At 34.4% G+C, this 25,258-nt stretch overlaps 2 protein-coding genes and 1 long non-coding RNA gene across 7 annotated transcripts; 1 reads left to right on the forward strand and 2 right to left on the reverse strand.

The window, feature by feature from the left end:
* Positions 1–179: 179 nt before the first annotated feature.
* LOC124380582 lies at positions 180–7,224 on the reverse strand. The gene is made up of 2 exons (XR_006924701.1): positions 7,086–7,224; positions 180–696 (listed from the first exon to the last, which is right to left on the reverse strand). It is a non-coding gene; the product is annotated as an uncharacterized LOC124380582 (long non-coding RNA).
* On the forward strand, positions 5,220–16,127 carry chmp2ba (charged multivesicular body protein 2Ba). Of its 4 annotated transcripts, none has more exons than XM_046845320.1 (7): positions 5,220–5,372; positions 9,239–9,330; positions 11,332–11,526; positions 13,053–13,155; positions 13,948–14,054; positions 14,415–14,417; positions 15,227–16,127. In XM_046845320.1, exons 1-7 carry the CDS (start codon positions 5,333–5,335, stop codon positions 15,230–15,232), a joined length of 546 nt encoding a protein of 181 aa, XP_046701276.1. In that variant the 5' UTR covers positions 5,220–5,332; the 3' UTR covers positions 15,233–16,127. The 4 variants fall into 4 exon arrangements, with proteins under 4 accessions (XP_046701276.1, XP_046701279.1, XP_046701278.1 ...); XM_046845323.1 differs by having other exon boundaries at positions 15,266–16,126; XM_046845322.1 differs by adding an exon at positions 6,661–6,714 and having other exon boundaries at positions 14,415–16,125.
* A 1,387-nt stretch (positions 16,128–17,514) lies between these two features.
* On the reverse strand, positions 17,515–22,285 carry pou1f1 (POU class 1 homeobox 1). Of its 2 annotated transcripts, none has more exons than XM_046845589.1 (6): positions 22,152–22,285; positions 19,928–20,007; positions 18,713–18,958; positions 18,167–18,331; positions 17,927–17,987; positions 17,515–17,831 (listed from the first exon to the last, which is right to left on the reverse strand). In XM_046845589.1, the coding sequence occupies exons 1-6, from the start codon at positions 22,283–22,285 to the stop codon at positions 17,618–17,620; spliced, it is 900 nt and encodes a 299-aa protein (XP_046701545.1). In that variant the 3' UTR covers positions 17,515–17,617. The 2 variants fall into 2 exon arrangements, with proteins under 2 accessions (XP_046701545.1, XP_046701544.1); XM_046845588.1 differs by having other exon boundaries at positions 19,928–20,077; positions 22,144–22,285.
* Positions 22,286–25,258: the final 2,973 nt, after the last annotated feature.

A 25,258-nucleotide genomic window follows, 5' to 3' on the forward strand; every position in this document is an offset into this window, starting at 1 on the left:
TATATATATATATATATATATATATATATATATATATATATATATATATATATATATATCTTTAAATGCATCATGTCATCAAGCTATTAAAGAAAGGTTTTTATAAGGCATTACCACAATTAAATACAGATATTTGTTTGTTCCCTTGCTTTAACAGAGAGAAAAGATATTGCACATTATACACTAATAAAATTCTTTTTTATTTATCTTCTACATGGACAATATCATTTCTTTATCCAGATAAGCTTTTATGTTATCCTTCTCACAGGCAGAACGGTGTTGTCAGCGCATTTATTAATGTGTGGTAATTACACACCCATTCCCCATATAAACATTTTGTATAGCCTGCTGTACAATATAGCTTATGGTTAATTGCAATTATTTATTTTACATTATCATTTAGGTTATCATGATTTAACTGCTACATTGTGATTTGCTTGACCAAAATACATGAGCAGATTATTAGTCAATATAATTATTGTTTATTTCAAATTAAATAAGTAAGCAGATTAGTGTATGTGTGCAGCAGCAATCTCCTCTGACTGGCGGCGTCTTCATCCCCTCCTCCAGATGGTACAAGGGGACCATCGCCTGCAGGATGTTATCAATCCCCTGAGACACATGAAGAGGAATGCTAAACTGTTTATTCTTTGCTTCTCTGCTTTGCCCTAATACCAGTTTTATCCCGCCTTTGTCCTGTGAGGAGAAAGCAATGAAGAAATTAAGACTTTAATTAGTACAGAGGTAAAAAAAAAAGTGATGTCATCACTGTGATTTTACTATGCAAAAACCTCAGACATTTAGTCACTAATAACACACCATCCACCAATCATCCACCTCTTTTATAATGCTTAATTTAGTCATAATATTTACCGAGCAATATTTTTTATTATAGTAGTTTCTTCTATTTTTCATAAATGAAAAAAAAAAAATTACATTATATAGATTCCAAAGTAATATACATGTAAACATGACTGTCATGAAAAAGTAATGTTTTGCTTCTTTTTGTTTTGCTTTAGTTTATTATCTCTCTAAACTCCCAGGAACTATTGGCAAGTCCAGACATGCGCCAAATGTAAATAGATGCTTAGCTATAACGGTCAGACATCACAGTATGTGGCTTTATTAAATTAATTTTGCTGCACTTGAACAAGAGTCCAAGTATGTTCCAGCATGACATTGCTGAATGAAAACCTACAGTGCACTAAGTGAGGTTCATAAAGGCATGTTTTTTCCAAGGTTGGTGATGAAGAATTCAGATGGCCTTCAGAGATCTCTGAACTAAACTCCACTTAACACCTTTGGGTGAATTGAAATGCTGACAACATGCCAGGCCTTTTCACCCATCATCAGTGCCTGACCGTAGTAATGCTCTTGCGGCTGAATTGGCAAACCCCCACAGCCACAGTCCAAAATCCATTGGAAAGCCTTTCCAGAAGAATGGAGGCAACTCCACAGCTCTACCAGCTTCAAATTAAGTTTCGAAATGGTTTGTTCAACAAGCACATATTAAAGCACAACATTTTTCCTCAAAAAGCATATGTACACCATACTTGATTGCACTGCAAGTACAGTTATACTGTAGGAGCAATACCAATGACAGAATAATTTAAATATCTTTTACTTTGTAGTACATTCAATATTGCAGCAGTGCTGTTTATATATGAAAGACAATATGAAAAGATGCAATTGTGCATACCCATTATTGAAATTATTATTATTATTATTAGTAGTAGTATTTCTGTAGAAGTAAAGGTAAAATCGAGGGCAAAGTGTTAGGGGTCCACTCAAAGAAAAAACATTTTCAGTAAAAAAGCAAAATCCTGTTTCCAAGACAAACATATTTAATCGAACAATCAACGTGCATGTCCACAGAGAGGTATTTTTCATACACTTAATTATCCTGCTGTTTCAGCAATTATATTATCATCCCAATACCGAATATGATTTTTAATTGCATGAGTGGCTCTTAAAAGGAAACTCATTTCAGTTGGTATAACTCTCATGGAGTAAGGCCAGACACCAAAGCTTTTTTGTGTTACATGTTCACTCCGATTACTTCCCATTTAAATTGATTCACCATTATATCAGAACCATCTTAAGCAGGGTCCGTGCATGAACACTGGATAATTAGGCATCCCTGTTTTTTGCAAATGTCATTATTTTGAAAATGTAATAACAATGAAATAATATTAACTGATATGGATTCAAAGACCTCATAGGTAGAGATAGTGAAACCCATCGGTTCTTTGCATAAGAATAAATAAATGTCAAACATTGAACTCAGCCAGAGTGAAATTCTTCATACTTCTAGCCTTTTTTCATTTCAGAATGGTTATAATATCTGATCTGAATTTTCCCTCTTTTAGCTAAACACTGATTCTGTATGTGTTCAGCAATGTCATTGAATGTCTATTGTTTTCTTAGAAATGTATAAAAATGAAGCTTTATTATTATTATTATTATTATTATTATTATTATTATTATGCTAAAAGATAGAAATGCAAACACAATCTACTTTTTTACACTATGACAGCAATATGAGTAATTTAGAGAGGATGAATTAAATGTTTCTGTACTCTGCCAAGCTATCTACACTTATCCAGTCTGAATGTAGGGCACATATTGGTTGAAGGCAGGGTGTACAGACACTAGCTAAGTCTGTCTGGAATTCTCCCAGTGTCCCTGTCTGAAGGACTTCTCCTCCCTTTGCCCTTCCAACTTTAATGATTCTAATTCCCCATGCAAATACAATTCATTTGCTTCAGTTGAATAATTCTGGTTTCTCCTTAACCCTGAGGCTGTAGTAACGGAAATACAGGGGAAGACCTGGCAATTACAAATTTGTACCCTACTTCGTGTGCCCTAACTTATATGAACCACACTGCTAGTTGTGGAATTGAGGAGAGGAGGTCAAACATTGCCGTCGGATAGTGCACTGTGATTTAAGAAAATGATTTTGCCAGATAGCATTTTTTTTTTAAATATCATGGTAATGTTATCCATGTCAGACATAATTATATATGACTGATTAATTACTGGGTCAGTTATAGTCTCTGATACTGAATGAGAGAGAGAGAGAGAGAGAGAGAGAGAGAGTGTGTGTTTGTGTGTGTGTGTGTGTGTGTGTGTGTGTGTGTGTGTGTGTGTGTGTGTGTCTGCGCGTGTGCGCATGTGTGCTTGCACAACTGCAACCCAACAGGGGTGATAATCTCTCATTACCCATGGTCCCTGGGTATTCCTGTGTGGTATGGTGCAGGACAATCCTGAGCCATATTCTTCCCAGGGGCAGATGGAGCGAAGGCAGTCATTCGATATATGAGCTCCCATGCCTCTTGTCCAGTGTGCTCAAGCACAACACATTCATCACTGCAAAGATGTGGCCACTAAATCAACATGATGGGACCCAGATTCCACTGTCCCTTTCTGAATCCACCCATGTCATATTCCGAGGCCACAATGAATGCATTATGGTCATCATGAACATTTTCTACAGCTGTGTCTTAAACACAGTATTCAACAAATACATACACAGCCAGGCTGAACACTGTGAACAAACTGCAAGCTGAATTTCTGACCAATTATCTTTGATATAATTTCAATAATACACTACAGTGGAATAAAATATGGAGATGAGATGTATCATTGTTTGCACAAAATATATATTTAAAAAAAAATACTATAATTCTGGCTCTCTGAAGCAAACAGTATAAAAATCTAATTTCACAGTTGAAATGTCTTATTTAGCTGTCTGGCGACATAGTTAGCTCATTAACACTGTGTGTCTATTAGCCTTGGGCAATGCCATGAACAGAGAAACAGAGATCATTGTTTCAGAAGTGCCTCTGTGGGACCTCACTAAATGTGCCAAATACATTCACTTCAATATGTGATCTAGATTTTTAATATACTTTGAAGACACCCTTCACTGGCAAAGGAAATTGTGGTTTTGCCTCATTATTAGATCGTACAATTGGTCTGTGTGCTTGGGGCAAGATTGATCACCAGTGGGCTTATTATCATTATAAGAACATTTAGTGCCAGTCCCTGTTGCCAGCCTTGCTGATTGTATGAAAACATCCCCCTAATAACCTTAACAAGAATATTGCCCCAGGATGGTCAATGTCTTTCATAGAAAGGGGCTGTAAACTGCCGGAGGCAATGCATACACTGTCCCTTTACAATGTCACCCTGTGTGGCTTCCCTCTTCCTTTCATCTTCATGGCTTCCAGGATTTTGCTGAGGTTCACTAATCCCCTAACCCTCATTTTCTGAGCCTGCCTTTTTCAGCTCTCTGGGGCTGATCACATTGTGCAGGTGAATGCAATAACCAAACTGGACACATTTTTTTAACGAACAAGATTTTGTGTTGAAAATCAGAATAAAAACAATAGATATGAGTATCTAATACATGCATTCAGCTCTAACCAAAACCAAGAATGAATAAAGGCTTTACACTCAAATGCCTGTGTGCTGACTGAAGGGTTGCCAAATTCAGCCAAACAAAAGGAAAAGTATTTTTTTAAATACGCACAAAAGAAGCTCAAACTAACCCAAAACAATACTTAAGTGTCTAAACAAAGACTTTTAAAGCAAAATTATTATAATTTTTTTTTAATTATAGTACAAAATAATAAAAAAAACTACCAAACAGACACAAAAGTATGGATTACTGGTGCATTTCTGGAACGTTTATCGTATATAGTTTTGTTTCTTGGTCTAATTGTGCTCCTTTGCCCTGGTCACTTTACACCAGGGTACATCTAAACGTGAATGTTAAATACCTGGTGACTTAATAATAGATAGAGCAAAGAAGTAAAATTATTGTTTTGCAAATAACCATTTAAAAATATATCAATATTAATTGTAATATTACATATTTATTGCAACATATATACATACCAGGCCATAAATTCACTAATTATTGACTATCCACATCTACACAAATTTATATGGCAATTATTGTAACATTTCTCTACTGTAATCAAAGCTGCTAAAGTGGGTGAACGTTTAAAATAGGCACCACTATCCTTCCAATATTCACTGGAGTTTCATATAATGCCAACATAGCATGCAAACAGCGAATCTGGCAACTCTGTGTGTAAGAAGGTCCCGCCCCCTAGCCTACTGCGCCCTCTAGAGCGCATGGCAGGAACTTCATTCTCCGGAGGTGATGACGTCAGAGGCGATCTGACTCAGTGCAGTCATGTGTAGGGAAAGTCAGCGTGCTGTACAGATAAACAACACGCAACTCAGGAGTTTTGGCAGGACAGAGAGCCGGGCTGAGATTCCACACAAAGTCATAGTTAGTTAATTAGTTTACGTCCATCTAATGATCATGGCGTCTCTGTTTAAGAAGAAGACTGTAGACGGTAAGTTACTTTTCACTGATTAAATAATGATTAAATATGACACGAATAAAATAATGTTTTTTATGGCATTTACTTTGTGCAAATCACAGAGTTCACGATCTGCCTGTTCTGCTTGACACATCACTTAGGAAACAAGAACACCTTTAAGAAAGATTATTGTAATTTTGTGATCCCTCTGTTTGAAAGAGCAGTATGGGAATTACCATGTTAGCTATAATAATAATAAAAATAATAATAATAATAATAATAATAATAACACTATTTACAATCATTAACGTGTCTTAAAACTTCACATTAATTCACTAATTTAACTGTGTGTGGAATGGGTTCAGTCTATCTGAAGGTAGTTCTTCAAGAAGGAGACCCATGTTAACCATGAATAATAACAATATTATTATTATTATTATTATTATTATTATTATGATTATTATGATTATTATTATATTATTATTATTATTGTTATTATATATATATATATATGTACTGCTAGATATAACATTTTACAGATCTCTCTACAAAATGATCACGTTTTCTGTACTTATTATATATATATGTGTATATGTACATATATATATAATAAGTACTAGTAACGTTACATCAATAGTTTAGAATTTGAAAAGCTCACCTGAGCACTAACGTCTCACTCAGTGTGTACACTGCACCAAACTGCGCAAGACTGAGGTGATGCTTACAATACTCAAATGTAATTTAAGTACCTGGCTTAGACAAAAGGATCCTTGTCCTAATTATTAATGAAGCCAGGCTAAGTGTTTATTTCATGGCTTTATTCATACCTTTTATAGCCTTTAACTTGCTTTTTCTTCAGAGTGGTGTGATATGCATTGTTATAGTCTATTTTTTTTATAAAGCAAATATAAAAAAAAAATGTAAACACTTTAACAAAAATCCTATCTCTCATACAAATAGCATTCAACTTTTAAATCGCTTTCCATTTATTATACATTTCCTTATTGAATCTGTGCTCATACTCATAGCAGATATATTTGACAGAGCTGATCTCTAATATCTTACTCCATCTGTGTACATGGTGTAACATATTGCACTTGAATACGGCAAAGCGAATGGTTTTTGAGTATAACTTAAGGTACACCCACATTAACAAACCATATAACGTATTGACTCTGTTTAATGCGATACAACAAAAAGCAGGTTATTCGGAGGGATCCTACTATTAATGCTTGGCAGAGCCAGACTAAGTGCTTATTTCACGGCTACACGAGTCAAGGCTTTTATAGCCAATACCTTTCTTTCGTTCTTTTCCTTACAGTGATGTTACATCAACTTCATATCATTGTACGGGACTAGAGCCCTGGCATGGACTGTATGTATATATTCCACGTTCTTTATAGTACAGATATCTACAGTGTTTTGCCAGTGTTTCTGCTCAAAACCTTCTTCTGACTCCTATTCTAATAGCCTCCATCTAATCCTTAATAATAGATTATTGCTATTAAAATGTCCACAACAATTAATACATGAAAAATCTTCTAGGCTTTACAGATTTTCCCCAATTTCTTAACATTTTTCGTATTTGTGTAAAAAACGTAGCAGATGTATCGCATACCAGACCATACCATATTTCATGTACAGTAAAATTTCCATAAACCAATTTGACATGTTTAACAGATTACTGTTATATGTAAACAAATACATACATTAAAACAAACACTGTAAGTAATCATTGATACTTACATGTCGCATGTATTCCTTTGTCATTGTAATTCCATGGTGTATTTCTTAGGTTCAATTGCTAGTCGTAATCAGTATTATTGCCATATTAATACAGTACAGTATCAACAGTGCTAGTGCAGTGCCAGCGTGCCAAACTGCCCTCTAGTTTAATTTGAGATGGCACAATTGGTTTGTCTCCTAGACTTACATGTACGACATCCCACCCTCTAATACGTTTCTATATACGTCACCTTTTACGTAGTGTATTAAAGTCGTTAACAGTTACTTTGCCATTTTTGGGCAATCGGTTAGTAAGAAACACTTGTAGAAGTTATAATGGAATTGTGTTTATTATTTTCAAATAGGAATATTATTTATGTAAACTTTTTTCTTTTCAAATATGCATTTGGTATTATTATTATTATTATTATATTATTATTATTATTGTTGTTGTTGTTGTTGCTAGTATTATTGTTATTATCATTATATTTATATATATATATATATATATATATATATATATATATATATATATATATATATATATATATATATACATTTTTAAATTCTTTTTCTTGTTTTTCATTTCTTTTTTCTTTTGCTGTTTTACTTATTCAGTTTTTTCTTTAATTACAATTTTGCTCAAAACCTTGTTCTGACTCCCATTTAAATAGCCTTTATTTAATCATTAATAATTATTTCTTGCTATTAAATTGTCCACAAAAATTAATACATCAAAAAATCTTCCAGGCTTTACAGTTTTCCACAATTTCTGAACATTTATCGTATTTGTGTCACTTTGTGTAACATTTTTCGTACTTCCATATTCACACACTTCAGGTAGCAGTAAAGGGAGCCAGCTGCCCATAGAGATATTACAGTCCAACATCCCTATGGGTAGCTGGCTTCCTTTTCTGCTACCTGAAGTGTGTGAATATGGAAGTCTGTTAACGGTTGATGGAGGTTTATTTTTACATTATAAAAATGTATGAAAAAAATCTAATTTGCCACCAGACAAACTTGTCCATGTCTTTAAATCATGTCCCTCTTTTCCCCTGTCTCATATAAACGCTTTAGTGTTTTACTCAAGGCAATATTCTGATTTAGTATTCACTTTTCTTGTTCATGGGCTAAATGCTTTTTAAAGAAAATAATGCATTTCTCAATAATAATAATAATAATAGTAATAATAACAATAATAATAATAATCACAATAAATTATTAGCATTTTTATGAAAACTGTATGTTGGTTTATATGGCTTAGCACCTATCAAATAAACCAGACCCAATGCTGCATGATCCGGAAGACTTTGGAATTCTCATATCTTTTGCCATTCGTTGAATCGTGTATGTTTGTTTAGCCAAGTAAAGACAAAGTTCACCTTTTGAAAATAGCTTTGTAATGGTTTGAAATAGCCAATAATCTCTGAAGACCTGGTGTGTAAATATAGAAATCAGAAAGGAAAGACCATGTCTCACTGGGACTAAAGCACAGCAGTTAATTATGCGGCTTTCCTTATGTTATCACAAATAATTAATTCAATTATTTTCAGGTCGATGGATTGAACAGTTATGTTCAATGTTATTTTAAACCAGTCTCCATTTCCTAGTTCCTATCTATCTATCTATCTATCTATCTATCTATCTATCTATCTATCTATCTGTCTGTCTGTCTATCTATCTGTCTGTCTGTCTGTCTGTCTATCTGTCTGTCTATCTGTCTGTCTGTCTGTCCGTCCGTCCGTCCGTCCGTCCGTCCGTCCGTCCGTCCGTCCGTCCGTCCGTCCATCCATCCAGATAGATAGATAGATAGATGGCCACACAGAAGCACGACTTTGCAGAAAAACATTGTTATTATACAAATTATTTAATTATACAAATATATTTTTGTGTGTGTTATAGATACTGTATGCTTACATGTATTTGCCTGCTTATTTTTTGTAGAGGTGTAAAAGTGTTTAATGCAGCAGCCTAAAGGCAGCTTTACTTTGATGCTTTCTGAGCATGAATCTGTTGCCAGTACTGAATTATGTTAAGAATTGTATTAATGGCCTACGTAGAGGTCCACAGATGCAATAGACCTAAAATACAGTCAGAGTTTCAGCTCAATAAACTATAACTGGATTTCCAAGGCAGATTTATTGCATTTTCGTCCTAATCCTCTTCTGCTACAGATATCATTAAAGAGCAGACAAAAGATCTGAGAGGCACACAGAGACAAATCAGCAGAGACCGTGCTGCTTTGGAGAAACAAGAGAAGCAAATGGTAAGTGGAAAAAAAAAGGGCAAGTATTTCCGAAATTCATGTTTTCCTTTTAACTGTACAAAGCACTTAATCTCACTAAACTGCATTTTGCTTGAGGTATATTATTCATTTAACCCAAAATTAAGTTCTGTGTTTTAGTTTTAGAGGCAAGTAAACTAGATGATATAAATGGCACTAATATGAGGGGTGTTCTTGCTAAAACACCTGAGGGCTGAGGAGAAAGAGAATGCTCATAAAGAGGCTGTCTACATTACATCCACTGAATAATGTATAGTTTTACAATGATTTACTCATTAAACAAAAACCTTGGTAGGTTCCTATCATTTTAGGATTTATTTTTGTTCTAGGTCAGAAAGTGCTCTGTTGTACAACATAGAAAGTTGCCTAAAGTGAGCTTTTTTGCCAAAATGTAGCATAGGAAGCATTTTTGGGTCGTTGTGACTGGAAGGCTTTCTCATAAAATCGTGTCATTTGGCAGATTAATGCAAAGTCTGCAGTACAGTGGAGCTCACTTTACCATAGCTTATGATGGTGGAACTACTGTCAGACTGTAGACAGGAGACTGTACTTCTTTAGGCATTATTCTGTCAATTTTGCTCCAGCTCTCAGACTCTAAGCTCTGCCTAGAGTCTGACACAGCAATAAAACATCCCTGATAAATTGTATTCCATGTAGTTATGCTCCCATTTTATTCCGCCAAGCAGTATTAATAATCACCATGACAGAATCAGATTCTCAACAGCAGCATTTTCGAACAAGAAGAGTGACAACAGACAATTGTATCATCTATCATGATATATACTTAGGGCCAAGTTTTCCACAGCATATTTTGAAAGTAGAAAAAGTCATGCATGAGTTATCAATGATGCAAAAGATTGAGATTGAGAGAGAGGAGATTGATGTAAAAGCAACCAACTGTTTCAGTGTACATGAAGCCAGTGTAAGTTTCCAGTACCTCAGAAGCACTAATGGTAAATTGATAACTTTATTCATTCTAGAGTGAAATTCACAAATATTTCTTAAAAGCTTAGCCAAACTCACTTCTCCCAGAAAACTTTTTTTACCCTGCAATACAAAACAGCATCTCAGTTAAAACATTACCATCAGAAACTACAGTATAATCCCCCGCTTTACCGCGGTTCAAATCTCGCGCCCCCAGTTAATCGCGGAATTGCATTTGCCACATAACTAATTTGTTTGGCTGATTTTCCTGGTCTCTTGAGAATTATTTTGATAAGTTTTATGTTAAAATAATGAAATTTATTAATAAAAATATAATTATTAATTGTAAAATGAAGTAAAATGTTAATACAGTACAGTACTGTATACATAAAATAGCATTTTTGGGGTGGCGTCCGTTTATCATGGTTTATCGCTTATCACGGGCGGTTTTGGAACGTAACCACCGCGATAAATGGGGATTACTGTACTTAATTCTTTATTAATAATTAACACCTCCAAAATACACATCTAATTTGCATATATTTTTTTTACCAGTTCTGTGTATTCCATTCATGACATGCACCACATATTTAAATTTAAATAGAAAACAAGTTCTTATTGTTTTCAATTATATTTTTTCAAACCCCAGATGCAGTGTTGTACTGTTCACATAGGTAGACGCTGTAGACCTTTTGTCAAACATAATTGACACAGCTAATTTTGTAAGCTACTAATGTACCTTTTCAGTTAACTGAGACTGGTGGTGTTGCAGATCACAGTGTATATGTATTGATATTGTAGTGCATTTGTCTAATACATAAAGCCCCTGGAGCCCTAATATGCTGCTTTTTTAACTCCTTAACACATGTTTAAATAAGAACCTATACATCATTAACTTTGATGCATCAGCTTTCACAGATTGCTTTATTACAATCCACATCACCTTTGACTATATTTATTTAAATGATAACTGTATTGCTTAAAAACAGCATCTCAGGTAATCATATCTGGTAGGAAGTTCTATTAAATTAAAATTATAAATCTATTTGTCCTCAACAGGAAATGGAGATTAGGAAAATGGCCAAGGCTGGAAACCGAGATGCATGCAAGATCCTGGCCAAGCAGCTGGTCCAGCTGAGGAAGCAGAAGAACCGAACCTACTCTGTGAGCTCTAAAGTGACCTCTATGTCCACACAGACCAAGGTCATGAACTCTCAAATGAAAATGGCTGGAGCTATGTCTGCTACAGCCAAGGTAAACCTGTAACATTTTGGAGCCATTAGACATTTCTAAGCTTAGGAATGATCCTGTTAACTTTATGTGATCAGTGTTTATAAGAAAACTTTAGGTAGGTTGCAAAAGCTGAAGCCCTTACGCTTCAGATACTGAGCTTAAAAATAATGCATAAGCAAGTGTAATTAGCATTAGCCTCTGGAGGATTTGAGGCAGCAGGCATGCAAATGAGCTATTCTATATAAAGAGCTACACAAAAAGGCAGAGCTTATTCTTAACCTATTGGAGGGCAAATCTGGCACCAGCAGCTGAGACAATCCCAGCTACAATAATGTTTGTTAAATTGCTGAATTGAAGATACTTAATGCTGATGGGTCACAATGAGTGAACTACAGTTTCTTAGGTGCCTTAGACGGTACCGTATGACCAGTTTGAACTCAGCAAAGAGATAATCTGTGTTAAGAGCAGGATATAACTCGCCCCAATACCTGAGGAATATTAATACAGGACACTAACTTTTGTTTTTTTTGTGTGGATTTTTTTTTACTGGGATCAGGGTGTCATTTGAAATGTAATTCTTAATCAGGTGCAAGAAATGTGCATCTTGTTAATATGTCTAATATACACTCTGAACTAGATTTTGAATTCAGACCTCTAGTGAATGTTGGACAATTGTTTTGTGAAATAGCACATCACATACAGTCAGTAAATCACAAGGGAAATTATTTTGAAATTAGTTTAATGTTAATCAGATAAAAGCTTGGAAACTATTGCAATTACTATTATTATAATTATATATATATATATATATATATATATATATATATATATATATATATATATATATATATATATATATATATTTTTTTTTTTTTTAAATGAATTGTAAATTGATAATGCCTTATGATGAAACCTAAGGCAGGATCTTTAATAAGATATACATTTTATAGTTCATAAAAAACAGTGAGCTGTGAAAGAAGCATAGTTTCATAGTTTTTGGAGGCTTGAAGGCATTTATAATATAAATGATTGTTTATTAAGTTTAGAAGGTGTTTTTCCCAGCTAGTTTCTGGTAAACTAGGCCATACCCACATACATACACACACACACACATACACAATGTATCAGACTCCTCTGTGTAGGAATAAAGCTATTAATATTTATTTCCATGACTGTAGATGATGAGTCCTGGGATTGGTAGTGTCATAGTAAAGGCTTTGTGGAAGGGTTGCTGTCAGTGACAGGGTCTGTAACGAGGATGTGGTAGAGATGATTTGTGTAAATAATTCTCTATAATCAAATGGGGCTTTTCCTGTTTTGTCTGCAGTTTCATTCTGAAACCCCATAGGGACTTTAAATAAGTCTGCTCTCAGCATAAGCTTATATGTGTTGTGCTTACAACAAGATTTATGTTGAGTAATATTCCATATGTATTCATTCATGCCGGGTCCTGCTTGTGATTATAATGTTTTATCCCTTGGGTTTAAATGACACCTTATTATTTTTTCTAAATCTGATTCATAGCATGATCTCTGTGTATCTTTCAGACTATGCAGGCTGTCAATAAAAAAATGGACCCAAAGAAGACTTTGCAGACAATGCAGGACTTCCAAAAAGAAAACCTTAAAATGGGAATGACTGAAGATATGAGTGAGAATAATTTTTTAAGTATTATTATTTGGTATTTTGTTTCCACATATTTATTTGTTAAGCTTTATTCTTTTTTTCATTCTCAACCTTTTCCTGTATTTTCTTGCCCTGTTGATAATTAGCAGTCAATCTTTCATTAATTACTTAATCATTGGATGCCTTAAACTAGTTAATTAATAGCTGCATACAGACAACAGATCAACAGACCTGGTACTACTAAAAATGCTTATTTAAAATATTTACTCTTATTTAACTCGATTAGTTGTTTTTTGGAGAAAAATACCCAACAATTAATTTCAATTGGAAAATATGGTATAACACAAACCCTAGTTAGAGCTAGCTTAAAGGGTTGATTTTTGGTTTGTAGTGTGACAGAACATATTCCTTTGACTCACTTCACATCACTTCACAGTGGTGAATATGAAGATTTTAAATGATGGCTTCTAAGGCAATAGCACTAAAAAAGACATACACTTTTTTTTTTATTCTTTTTTTTTTACATTCAGCGGACATGAATCCCTTTTAGAACATGTGTTGGTGTTGATTTCTGTGCTTGAATATGAAGAACACAGAACACAATTATCATATAGATGAAATGGAGAAATAAATAAAAATAAATACAAGCACATAAAAGAACAGACAAATGAATACTGAAATACAACAAATAAATGTCAATACATAATACATTTATTATACATTTTTTACAAATATACAGTACATTTGGATTATGTTTTTCACTAAATAAGACTTCATTCTTAATAATAATAATAATAATTATTTATTTTTTATTAGTTAATGATACGCTGGATGAAATCTTTATTGAGTCTGGTGATGAAGAGGAATCTCAAGACATTGTGAACCAGGTGCTGGATGAAATTGGAATTGAAATTTCTGGAAAGGTAAGAGACTCATTAGCTTTATGTTATTAGCTCCTTTATGTTCTAGGTTTCCATCTGTCACATATGAATAGTTTGATCTTTTATGTAGACTTTAGTTATTTTTGACAGATGTGTGGCTTTTAGCTTTGCCTCTGGTTTGTTTCTTACTCATTTCCATCAACTCAGACAGATGTATTATGTCCTCCCTTGGGCCAAAACACAACTTTCTTTTTCTTAGTTTCTATTGAAAATTATGTGATTACTTATTCTTGAAATGTCTATTGAGTGTCAGATATTAATCTTAAGGACTGACACAGAGAGACAGTTGTATGGCTGTTGGTTTTTAAAACTGATGTGATTTTGCTGAATGGTGTTATGCAGATGGTGAGAGCCCCCTCAGCTGGAAAGAATCTCCCCAGTGCATCAAAGACCAAAGCTGCTACTATTTCCGACGAGGACATTGAGAGGCAGCTGAAGGCCCTGGGAATGAATTGAACTTCTTTGCACTCTACACCTGTGCTCTCAGAGCCAAAGCAAAGGGCTTATCCTAAGACACATACACACAGAACATGACTACTGGCTGTGGATACGTAGGGATACAGGGCTAGCTGCTAAATCAATGATGAATAACAGTATAAATGATGTAGTTTGCAAGGTTTGCTGTACATGTATAAAGTGGTTTGGGGGTGAGTAAATGAATGGGTCTTGCAAAGATGGTCTCAGAAAGAAAAGCCCTTTATCTTGTATAAGACAAAAAAGTAATTTGCCTGTCAATATACTGAATTATCAGTATTTTTATTCAGTCATCTAGCACAAATTTGTATAATAAGCTACAAAATGGTGTTATCATATAACAAAGGTTTGGAAAAGACCACAACAAAACTCCATCTTCATACTAGTTATCTTACAATAAATCCACATACAGTATTACCCATTACACCATAGAAAGAGAGTGAAAGCCTCTCACAACTCCCTACTATTCAACATCTCATTCCCAGGTTAGAGAATATATTATAAAGGACTTCAGCAGATCACAGAGTTCTCACCCTTTTTTTTACATTTCAATCCATCTTTTTGTGACTTAGATAAGGGCATGTTTTGCACTCCCAAAATTGAGGCATTATGATTTTAGTTGATAGAATATTAACTTTCTGGTAAAGTGTTTATACGAGTGCTGTTTTGTACTTTTGCAGATATGAGATGCTCATTTTCCAGTTTTTTCATCTGTGTAGGTTCACTACTACCATGACTATTGGAAGTAAGTTTAAGCGAAAGCTTTGTTCTTACAATGTAGTAAGTGGCTTTGATATGCACTTGGTAAGGATTTGGTAAGCATTTTATTTGCTCATTGAAAGATCTTGCATCGAAATTGGCCAAATGGCATTATGATGAAATGCTCTTCATTACTGAATTAATTTGGAAAGCTAGTTGATGCATTGTGGTAATTAACGTAATAAATACTGTAATTTAGATATGACTGCACTAGGATATACAAGTGATCCTGTCAGCAAGAGTAACTCAATTAGCTCTATATTAGCTCCACTAAGAAGTCTTTAATTGGATGCAGACACACAGGTGTTGAGGAAACACAAAATCGTAGTGTCAGCTACAGATAATTATGTGGTCAAGTGTTTGCTGATGAACACTGGGTTTCAGGCATCATTATCACAACATTGTCCACACGTGCAGGCTAATTATACTAAAGGTCTTATGGTGACTTGAGAATTCCCCTGTCATGGTCAAATTAGAGCCGTGTCTTCTGATAAGCAAAAGAACATTGCCAGGATGGAAGTCAGTGTTACTGCAGTGGTTCTCATGTTAATGAGTGAATACATCATTAGCTTAAGGACATTTACATTTAAATCATACTGTGTCTACTGAATTAAACAACTTTAATTGTAAAGTATGCAAAAGTCATTAAACTCTGGTGTAGTTTTTGTAGCATTTGGAAAAGCTATACAGTACATCTTTCATTTCTTTTTTACTATTTCAATACTATACTATTTATAATCTTTGATTATCAGTATGTTTTAATTTAATGTTTATTGTTTAGGTTTTTTTTTTTAATCTAACGTTAAATGTATGTGAATAAAATTTTATGGATTTATTTGATTTTGTAATGAATAAAAAAAGAATTAATACCTTGTGGTGTGTTCTATTTCTTAAGTTAAAAATGCATCACAAAATGAAGGGTTCTATGGGGATTTTTTTGTTTATTTTTGCATAATTGCATGGATAAATGTCCAAATTCCAAGCTAGCCTTTTAGTCCATTTGTAATTGCATTAAATGATAGTTAATTGTTCATAATTATAAGCAAATATAATTTTTACACAAGGTCTTAATGAGTTTTTGCAGCATGACCTTGCTTAATTGAATTTCTGTGGAAACCCATTAGTTTAGAAATAATTTAAGTGTGTCAATTAATGGCTTATAAATCATTTTAAGATGGATAGATTTGTAGGAAAATCCATCATTGTATTTAAAAAAAAAAAAGAAAAGTTTATTCTGTGAATACTCTATGCATGTGTAGTTGCTTGATATTAAATTTCCCCAACAACACCACATTGTGCACTGCAAGTGTAGAATCAACATTATAGCTCAGATAAGTAATGTAATGTTTAGTGCGATCAGTGACAGGATGCTGATGATAGTATAGATCATGATATTTTATGAATGCGAGTGTGAATGTCCTTCTGAATGTGTTCGTACACTCAACAGTATTGTAGAACATTACAATAAATATTCCCAATAAAAACCCAGGGGGACACAGGAGAGCTAATGCTACTGCTTTACACACCTGGAGGAGTAAATTAATGTCTACCCCCAACAAACACTTGGGACATATACTGTACATCCCCCACAACTTGTGTGTGCTTTCTTTGTATCTGCCATATATAAGAACTGTTGTGATTGAGTATAACACCTAGTTAATTAGACAAGATACTTTCATCAATTGTGCTTATGTTTTTAATTATTTAAGATATTAGGGTCAGTTTTTAAACTCACATTAACATTACAGACACCATAAAGTCTTCTGATGTGTCTTTAATGTCACTCACTTTCTATTATGTCAGCACATTTTACAATAGGAAATCAATGTCACTGCTTTTTATGTACATTAATTCAATATATTACATTTAAATGAGCAGTTAAACTGAATATATTAATTTAAATAACTTACTATCTTAAAATGCCTTGTCACACAATTGGAGGAATCAATTGTTCATTCAAAAATTATTAAAATAATAATTAAATAACAAGAAATAACAGACAATGACTCAACATGATGTGAAAATATTATGGAAACACAATTGTATGGTATTGTTAATGATTTACAGCAAGTCATCTGCATGTGTACCCTTAAATAGGTCAATTCTGTACAGGCAGAGCACTACATTCACTCCTGTTAACAAATCAGAAGTTTTTTTTTCTTGTTTTCATATCAATATGTACCACTGCATAATATGATAATACTGAATATTACTCTGCTGTGCAATGTACACAATCACATTGATTTTCTTTAGGATTTAGGAGATAAAGTGTCAAAGCCTCAGCAGAGTGGCGTTTAAACACATCAACGTCATCATCTATCATGTCTACTTACAGTGTCTTTGGTCATAAAAGAGCTGTGATGTAGACTTGTCTTGACTCTTTTCTCTCTTTGTCTGCGATTGCAGAACCAAACACGCACCACTTCTTTCTCCAAATGAAGCCCCTCTGCCATGCGCACAATTTCCTGTGAAGACGGCTTACTCTTCTCAACAAAATTTCTCTCTAGTGCCTCCTTTGCCCCTAGACTGTGGAAGTGAATTAAAAATGCATTTCTCATGAATAGTGAGTTGAAATAATGAAAGAGCGAGCGAGCTCAGATTCACTTGCTCCTGCATAATACCTGATGGTAGTTCTTCGTTTCCGTTTCCGTTCTTGGAGTCCCATTTTGTCATTAAATAATGCTGTGGAGGGAAATGTAATGGGGATACACATCTGAGCATGATCCTTGATTTTTCTTTTGATAACATTTGGGAGCATATGTCCCTAAATATTTTAACAATCGAATAAACGTTTAATAAGTTAGAATACAATAATTTCAGTATATAAGTTTCAGTGTATGCTGCTTTTGTTGATCACTCACCACCAGCCTGCTCAGCCTCCTCCAACCATTTGGCAAGTATGGACTTCAGCTTGCAAGCATTTTTGAAACTGAGCTGTAGGTTCTCAAAGCGACAGATGGTGGTCTGACTGAATTCAGAGCCATGTACAGCTGCTAAAGCCTCTCCAACATTGGTCTGAGTGTAACCTATGAAGTTTAAAACAAATCAGACGATTACATGTTTTATTATATAGGTACTCGCATCTTGTAAAATGTAATTTTGTTCACAACTCTTGAACCTTTCCACATTGGTCTGGTTGCTTTAGAATTAACTTTGGGGTTTCAAGACAATAAAAGTGAATGCTTATGCAACCAAATGTTTGTGGTGTTTTTTATGCGAATAAAACATATCACATAATTACCAGAGCAAAATATATGAAGGTGCATTTCACCATGTTGTGCAAATAACTTGAACTGGAAATAGAGTAAACAGGATGTGGGAAATGTGTGCCTAAATACAGGTTAAAATTATATTCTAAACTATTACTGCCAGCCAATGAAAAAAACAACAGAAGGAATGGCACAAACCGAGTTTGATCCTGCGTAGTTTGAAGTCATTCGCAAACTTTTCAAGCTCACGGATCTGGGGTGAATCCATGTCTGGTGGTTCCTCTGGGGCCCGACTCTTCCTCCTCAGCTCCTGCTTGATGTCTCCCAGGGAGGGCTCATCTGTGAACAGGGCCTGGGGCAGTGCGGAGAAACTGTGGGACAGAGTGCATGACCCTCCTGCCAGGCTGTGCTCAGGAAACTTATACAGACAAGGAGCCAGGGCACCTTAGGGTTAGATGAAGTTATAAACATTAGCAATGGTTAAATGTTGTGTTTGTTTATTAACAACTAGTAAGAAAATTTTGCTGGATGTAATGCTATACACCACGTCTAATGATCAAAATATCATACCATATTTAGCTAAAGTCAATTAAAAACCTGCACAGGAGTTTTTTTGGGGGTTTTTTGGCAAAAAAAAGGACTGTGCTTCCCCCTTGTGGATACGTTTGTACACTACAATGCCTAAACATTTAATAGTTTTTCCACATCTTATCATAACAAAGGAAAAATACTGCTTTAAATTACAGCTTGACCATGATTTGTCTATAATGAAAAAAAAAATTATAAATACAGTAGACAGAAATTTTTTATTCAGGGACAACACAGGTATATAAAAATAGCTACATAATAATGCTGAAAGTTTCTAACATGCTGCAATACTGCAATGCTATTGTGGCTATTTATATGTTCTTCTTGTGAATTCCACTGACAGGAAAATTTTTCTTCTAGATGATATTGTTTGTAAGCTTACATGTTTTTTTGATTAAGTGATTAAGTGATTAAGTGAGGTTTAGATATAAACTTGCAAGATTTAAAGAACCATTTGTTTTTGGTACACCTTTGGAATGACATGAGTGAAATTGAAGGGTAGCATTATTTTATTTAGCACAAACTAAAGCAAAAAGGAGGACTAGGTTCATGTTCCATCTTGGAAACTGTACCTTGAAGTGAGTTGGCTCCATTGACCATATTGTGTGGGACACTGCAGGTCTGTAGGATGCGTGTCTGTGAGATGCTGGCTGAGAGCATTTCCTGTGCTGGGGACAGAAAACCTATGCTGTCATCATCAAACAGTCACACTCACATTCGAAGAGTAGCATTGATTGCTATCACTCAAAGCACTGAATCATGCTTTGAATGAAGGCTTCTGAAGAGAGCTCTGACGGAGGCGAACAGCAAGGCGACCCAACACACCTGCCATCATGCCGTAAGTGGTCTGCTGGTTGCTATAGTGACATGGGGGCATGGAGTAGTGCAGGCCGGCAGAAGCGTTGCTCAGGGCAGAAGTGGACAGATGCATGTGAGAGCGCTTGGATGACTGGACCAGGGGCAGACCCGAGGGAACTGTGGAGAGGGGAACAGAAAACATGTAACCTTATCAGCAATAACCAAAGGACAAAATGATAAGAAATATGACAGATGTGCCTCAGGGATTCCTGGGACTGAGATAAAATCATCACATTTATTTTTTTTTACATTCTTAGTAGAAATATATTTGCAATATATTTCTACTAAGAATGTAAAAAAAAAATAAATGCAATATACAGTAATCAGTATAAAGAAAGTCACTATTTGGTGTGACCACCCTTTGCTGTTTTGTTTTTTAAATAATGTTTTGAGCAGTTTTTTGTACTTATTTTTAGTTCATGCAAACCCAGGAGCACTCTTTGGTCTTTTACATAATATGTTGATATCTAAACAAATATTTATAGCAAATGTTTAAACAAAACAAAAACGTAATAAAATAACGTGCTTATGATTTAGCATATCACTGTATATATATATATATATATATATATATATATATATATATAATACTGTATGTGGAACATAAAATTCATAATTCCATAATTCATAATATATTAAGTGCAAATATTTGTTATTGTCACTTATGGTTTGTATTAGTATTTGACAATAAAAGAATAATATAATATTAATAATACATAATATTTCTGTGATATTAATAAAATAATATCACAGAAAAAAAGCAACATTGTCCTTATTAAATTACTTTGGCACTTAAGAGCACTTTTTGCTTTGTTATTACACTTATCCCCTATTATGTTCAGACAATTATCTCTGAAGTTTTCTTTATCACACCTGCAGTCTTTGAATAAAGCTTTGTCGAATTAAACCTCCCATCCCAAAATTATATAAGAATCTCTCCATTATTTGTTCTTCTTATCTGCACATGATAAGGCACCACATGATAAATCAATGTGACAGCAATTGTCAATACATTATTAGATAATCAGCCCACTACAAAATGTTGAGGGGCACCTACCTGAATTCAAACTCAGGCAAGTGTATAATTGTGTGCTGGCAGAAATAACATAATAGGTGCATTATACCGTTAAGCAATTGTGCTTGAGTGCTAGGATTTATTGTGTGTCGCAATGAGTGGGAGAAAAACATCACTCAGTTCAGTGAGCTTTTTAGGGACATTTAATCAAAGCTGTCTCACATGCAAGTTACTGATGCAAAGACAAATGATAATTTAGTTATCAACATGTCAAAGCAACAACATGTCTGCTTCTCTAATTGCAGTGTGAAAACAGCAGCTGTGCAAAAGGAGCTTATAATTTTTGCTTATTCAAATCAATTACTGTTTGTCAGCCCAAATTCTCCACATGCTAACTTACACACACATACAAGAACACAACTCGGCCCATTTTCATTAGCACTGTACAGCTGTTGCCTTGTCAAAGAAAAGCAAATATTATTCAATTTACTGTGGAATTTTGGATCCAAACTAGAGAAGTGTGGGTATATGTAAAAGCACTTGCTTGAATGATTACACATAAAATAAGCAATATTCTCTGAATAATATAAACAGTGTAAGTTCACTTAGCTTAGATTTGTAATACATTTACATTTTAGAAACTGGCGAGAAATCAAGAGAATGAGTATAGTAGAATGTAGTCATTGCTGCTGATGGAAAGGACATGATTTAATGTATGTGCAAGACAGAACAAGAAAGATGTAGAAAAATAGCATTCTGGAAAATCTCTGTTATAGAAAAACAGTGAACTCCCATAACAAGCCCTAATCACTTCTCCGTCTCTATAAAGATAGCTGATAGCTTATCTTTCTCCATTCTTTTGCCTGCTCTAAATTCAACTTATAACAAGCCATTCCATCTTCAGACTTATGAATATTTCAAGACAACATGCTGGTCAGTCAGCGAGGAAGACTGCTGTGTAAATGTTACTTTGCAGAAAAGCTTTTAGTTAATTATGTAAATTAAATCACAGTGTCAGCCGGACTGCCTAAAGTAGACTAGTAACACATCAACAATTCTTGTAATTGCTTGTAGATTGTGCTAACAGATGTCTGAATCTCATAAATGTTTTACCTTTATTTCCCTCCTACATAAATGTGGTGAGTTTGTTGAAAAGAGTTGCATTTACCTGGAGGCACAATGTTGGTGGTGTGGCTGGTGACGGGAAGGCAGTCAGCAGCTCCAGCATGGTGCATTAGCAGAGGAAGAGCAGCTGATTCACCACTCAAAGCACTGAATGAGTCAGTACTACTGAAGGCCTGGCAGCTCATGTCTCTCTGTCCAGCTCTGTGCCAATGTCTCTGTCTCTACCGTGGTCAACTGCACTGTACCAGTTTCAGGACACCTGTGTGACACACACAGCGTGTGCAGGTATTTATAGTGGCTTTTCCTACAGGTTTGCTCATCCATGTTAATGCTTCCCTTCTCAGGGCTACACCAGGCCTCTGCAGCCTCCCAGAGCAAAAGCACAGTAATTAGGGCAAAAAGGGGTAACTTGACACCCCCACCACATTTCCACTGTCCACAAGGATTTCAGTTAATGCCAGTCACTGCTTAAACAAATCCATTGTGATTGTTTGTAAGAATATACAAGGGAGTCAATTAGAAAATGCTGTGCAAGGAGTTAGATGTTGTTTAAAAATATATGTATGGAAAGAAAGAAACGAATATGAATACAAATTGGAAAGACTTTAAATATGCAAATCTGATTTACAAGATTTTGAAATGAAAGATTAAATAATAAGTAAAGATAAATAAGTAATAATAAAAATTTGGGCTGTCTTAGTATGTAAACATATTTCACATGCACAGTGCAATTTAATTACCACACAAAATGTTATGTGAGACAAAGTTTTATGAATCACATTCAGTTTTTAATCAGTGAAAATCTGTTTATCTTTCATGCTTTACAGCTGTTTCAGAGGTATAACTGCAGGGAATCTTTTTGCAGTTAAATCAGCCAATTATGAACAATCGTTTATGTAGCTTTTTTATGTTTACAGCGTGCCATCTGGTAAGTGAGGATTACCCTTTAGATGACTGCTATTCAGATAGTCCATTTGTGTAATTGTTAAAAGCACAAGTTTGAGCTGCCCTGATTAGGCCTCATCCTGATGTCTTGACTTGTTTTACTTGTGATTGTTTGACACTCAGTGCTTAAGTGAGCAGGTGAAAGGATCTCTAATATTTACGGCCACCCACAACTGATCAACAGTTAATATACAGCTCTTCTGAAACCTGTAACATATAATGGCCTATTGAGTAAATACTCATCTTTACGCACTTTAAGGTTTTTACACTTAGAAATGAAAGTAACATGATATGTAGTTTACAACATTACTATATTTAAACATTTGCACCTCACTACTTTCGTTTTTCTTTTAATATCTCTAGGACCAGATAAAAAATTATTTGTTCTCATTCAAAGTTCAGAAAAGCCATTTGCAAAATTGTCAGATAAACAAATATCACTTTTGTTTCAAAATGGTAAACTATATTCCAACAGGCCAATGATAATTTTATACTAAATAAAAGTTTTATCTTGTATTGTGATTTTGCCACCAAATGATGCGCTGAAATTGACTAGAAATACTGAAAACCAAAATTCATTTGTAATTACTGTAGTTATATAACAATTGTAGCATTGATTGAAGCATTTCACTGCATGTCATACTCTGTATGTATGTGTATGTGACAAATAAAATTTGATTTGATTTGAGGATTAAAAAATACTATAAAGCATGTTTTAATCCCTGTGTGCAAAACAGGAGCTGTGAATATTTGCAAATAAAACCATAGATAAATAATAAATAATTGTTAATTTCTCTATATAAATATATAAATAAGTTAATGTGGCATGCATATGTTATGAGTTTTCAGTTTTCAGGTTTTTTTACTTTATTAGACTTAAAAGAAGAATATTAAATATAATGGTATTTGACAGATTAATTTTAAGCCCTACAGTTTATGGCATTGCAGTTCTCAGAATTCTTTACACACACACACACACACACACACACACACACACACACACACACACACACACACACACACACACACAGATTATTGTGTAACTAAGTACACATTGCATTTTATATGACAATTTCATAATTAATGGCATGGTGTGGTGTGGTGTGGTGCCTTGTCCCTAGGTGAGGTACTTAACTCCATTTAATGATGTACTTATGCCAAAAGCTGTGAACTCATGATTGGCTTTTAGAATCTGACAGCTGCTTTTAGAAATGACACATATTTAAAAAAAAATCCATGAGTGTGCATTTTTGAGACAGAGACAGGCAGGAGGAAGAAACAGCAAACAAGCCCATTTCCCATGAAAATGGACAAAAGAGCAGCGATTTGGGAGAGTGGGGCAATGTTTATTAGGTCTCTTAGGGTAAATCCTTGCACACTGAATCCTCATAGCCTTCCAGACTAAACAGGCACCACTGCACAAAGCCTCTGGTCTTAATTAGCGTGGCGAGATTGAACGAGGGCCTAGAGTTGTCCTTTTGCACCTGTTCCAGCCTTCTGTCTCTCATAGCCAGACATGGTGACACCTCAACTCTTTCAACCAGGTCTCCAGTGGGAACAGCAGCTACATACACCTTCTCACAGGTATCACAGCTTAACTATTTAATACACATTCGTGCAGTATTCAAATCAAATTAATGGTGTTTGTTATGTATGTTTAAGTGCATATATACACACAGTGTGTAGACAAATATACAATATACATTCATTTTTTTTTCTTTTTTCTTTTCTTTTTTTTAACATTTATTTATATTGCTAACAATTAGCAAAGAATTCCAAAAATGTATCTAAATCTAAATATTTATTATTAATACATTGACATAATACAAGTGCAATTGCAAACATTTATAACAAGAAAGATTGTTGATTCTGTGTACTTTTGTCCAAAAAATTAAACAATCAACAACAAAAACCTTTAACTTCTTTAACAGCTGTTGGATGCTAATTCTGATTGCCTGAAAATTAATCAAGTGGCTTTGATAAATGTCATCTGTAGAACAGGCCACAGCTCCCAGCTTTAATTTCTTAATTATGCAAACATGAACTACTGTGGAGCTCAGTGTACTGATGAATATCAAGACAACCGTACATTTAATTCCTAAAACATCTGCCTGGTGGGATCAGTAACTCGGATTTCAATGAATAAACAGAAAAACAGTGGCAATGAAGATAATTTCATCATCATATTCAATATGTCGCAACATTAGGCTTGA

This window comes from Silurus meridionalis, chromosome 3, assembly GCF_014805685.1.
Source record: "Silurus meridionalis isolate SWU-2019-XX chromosome 3, ASM1480568v1, whole genome shotgun sequence".
Lineage (NCBI taxonomy): Eukaryota > Metazoa > Chordata > Actinopteri > Siluriformes > Siluridae > Silurus > Silurus meridionalis.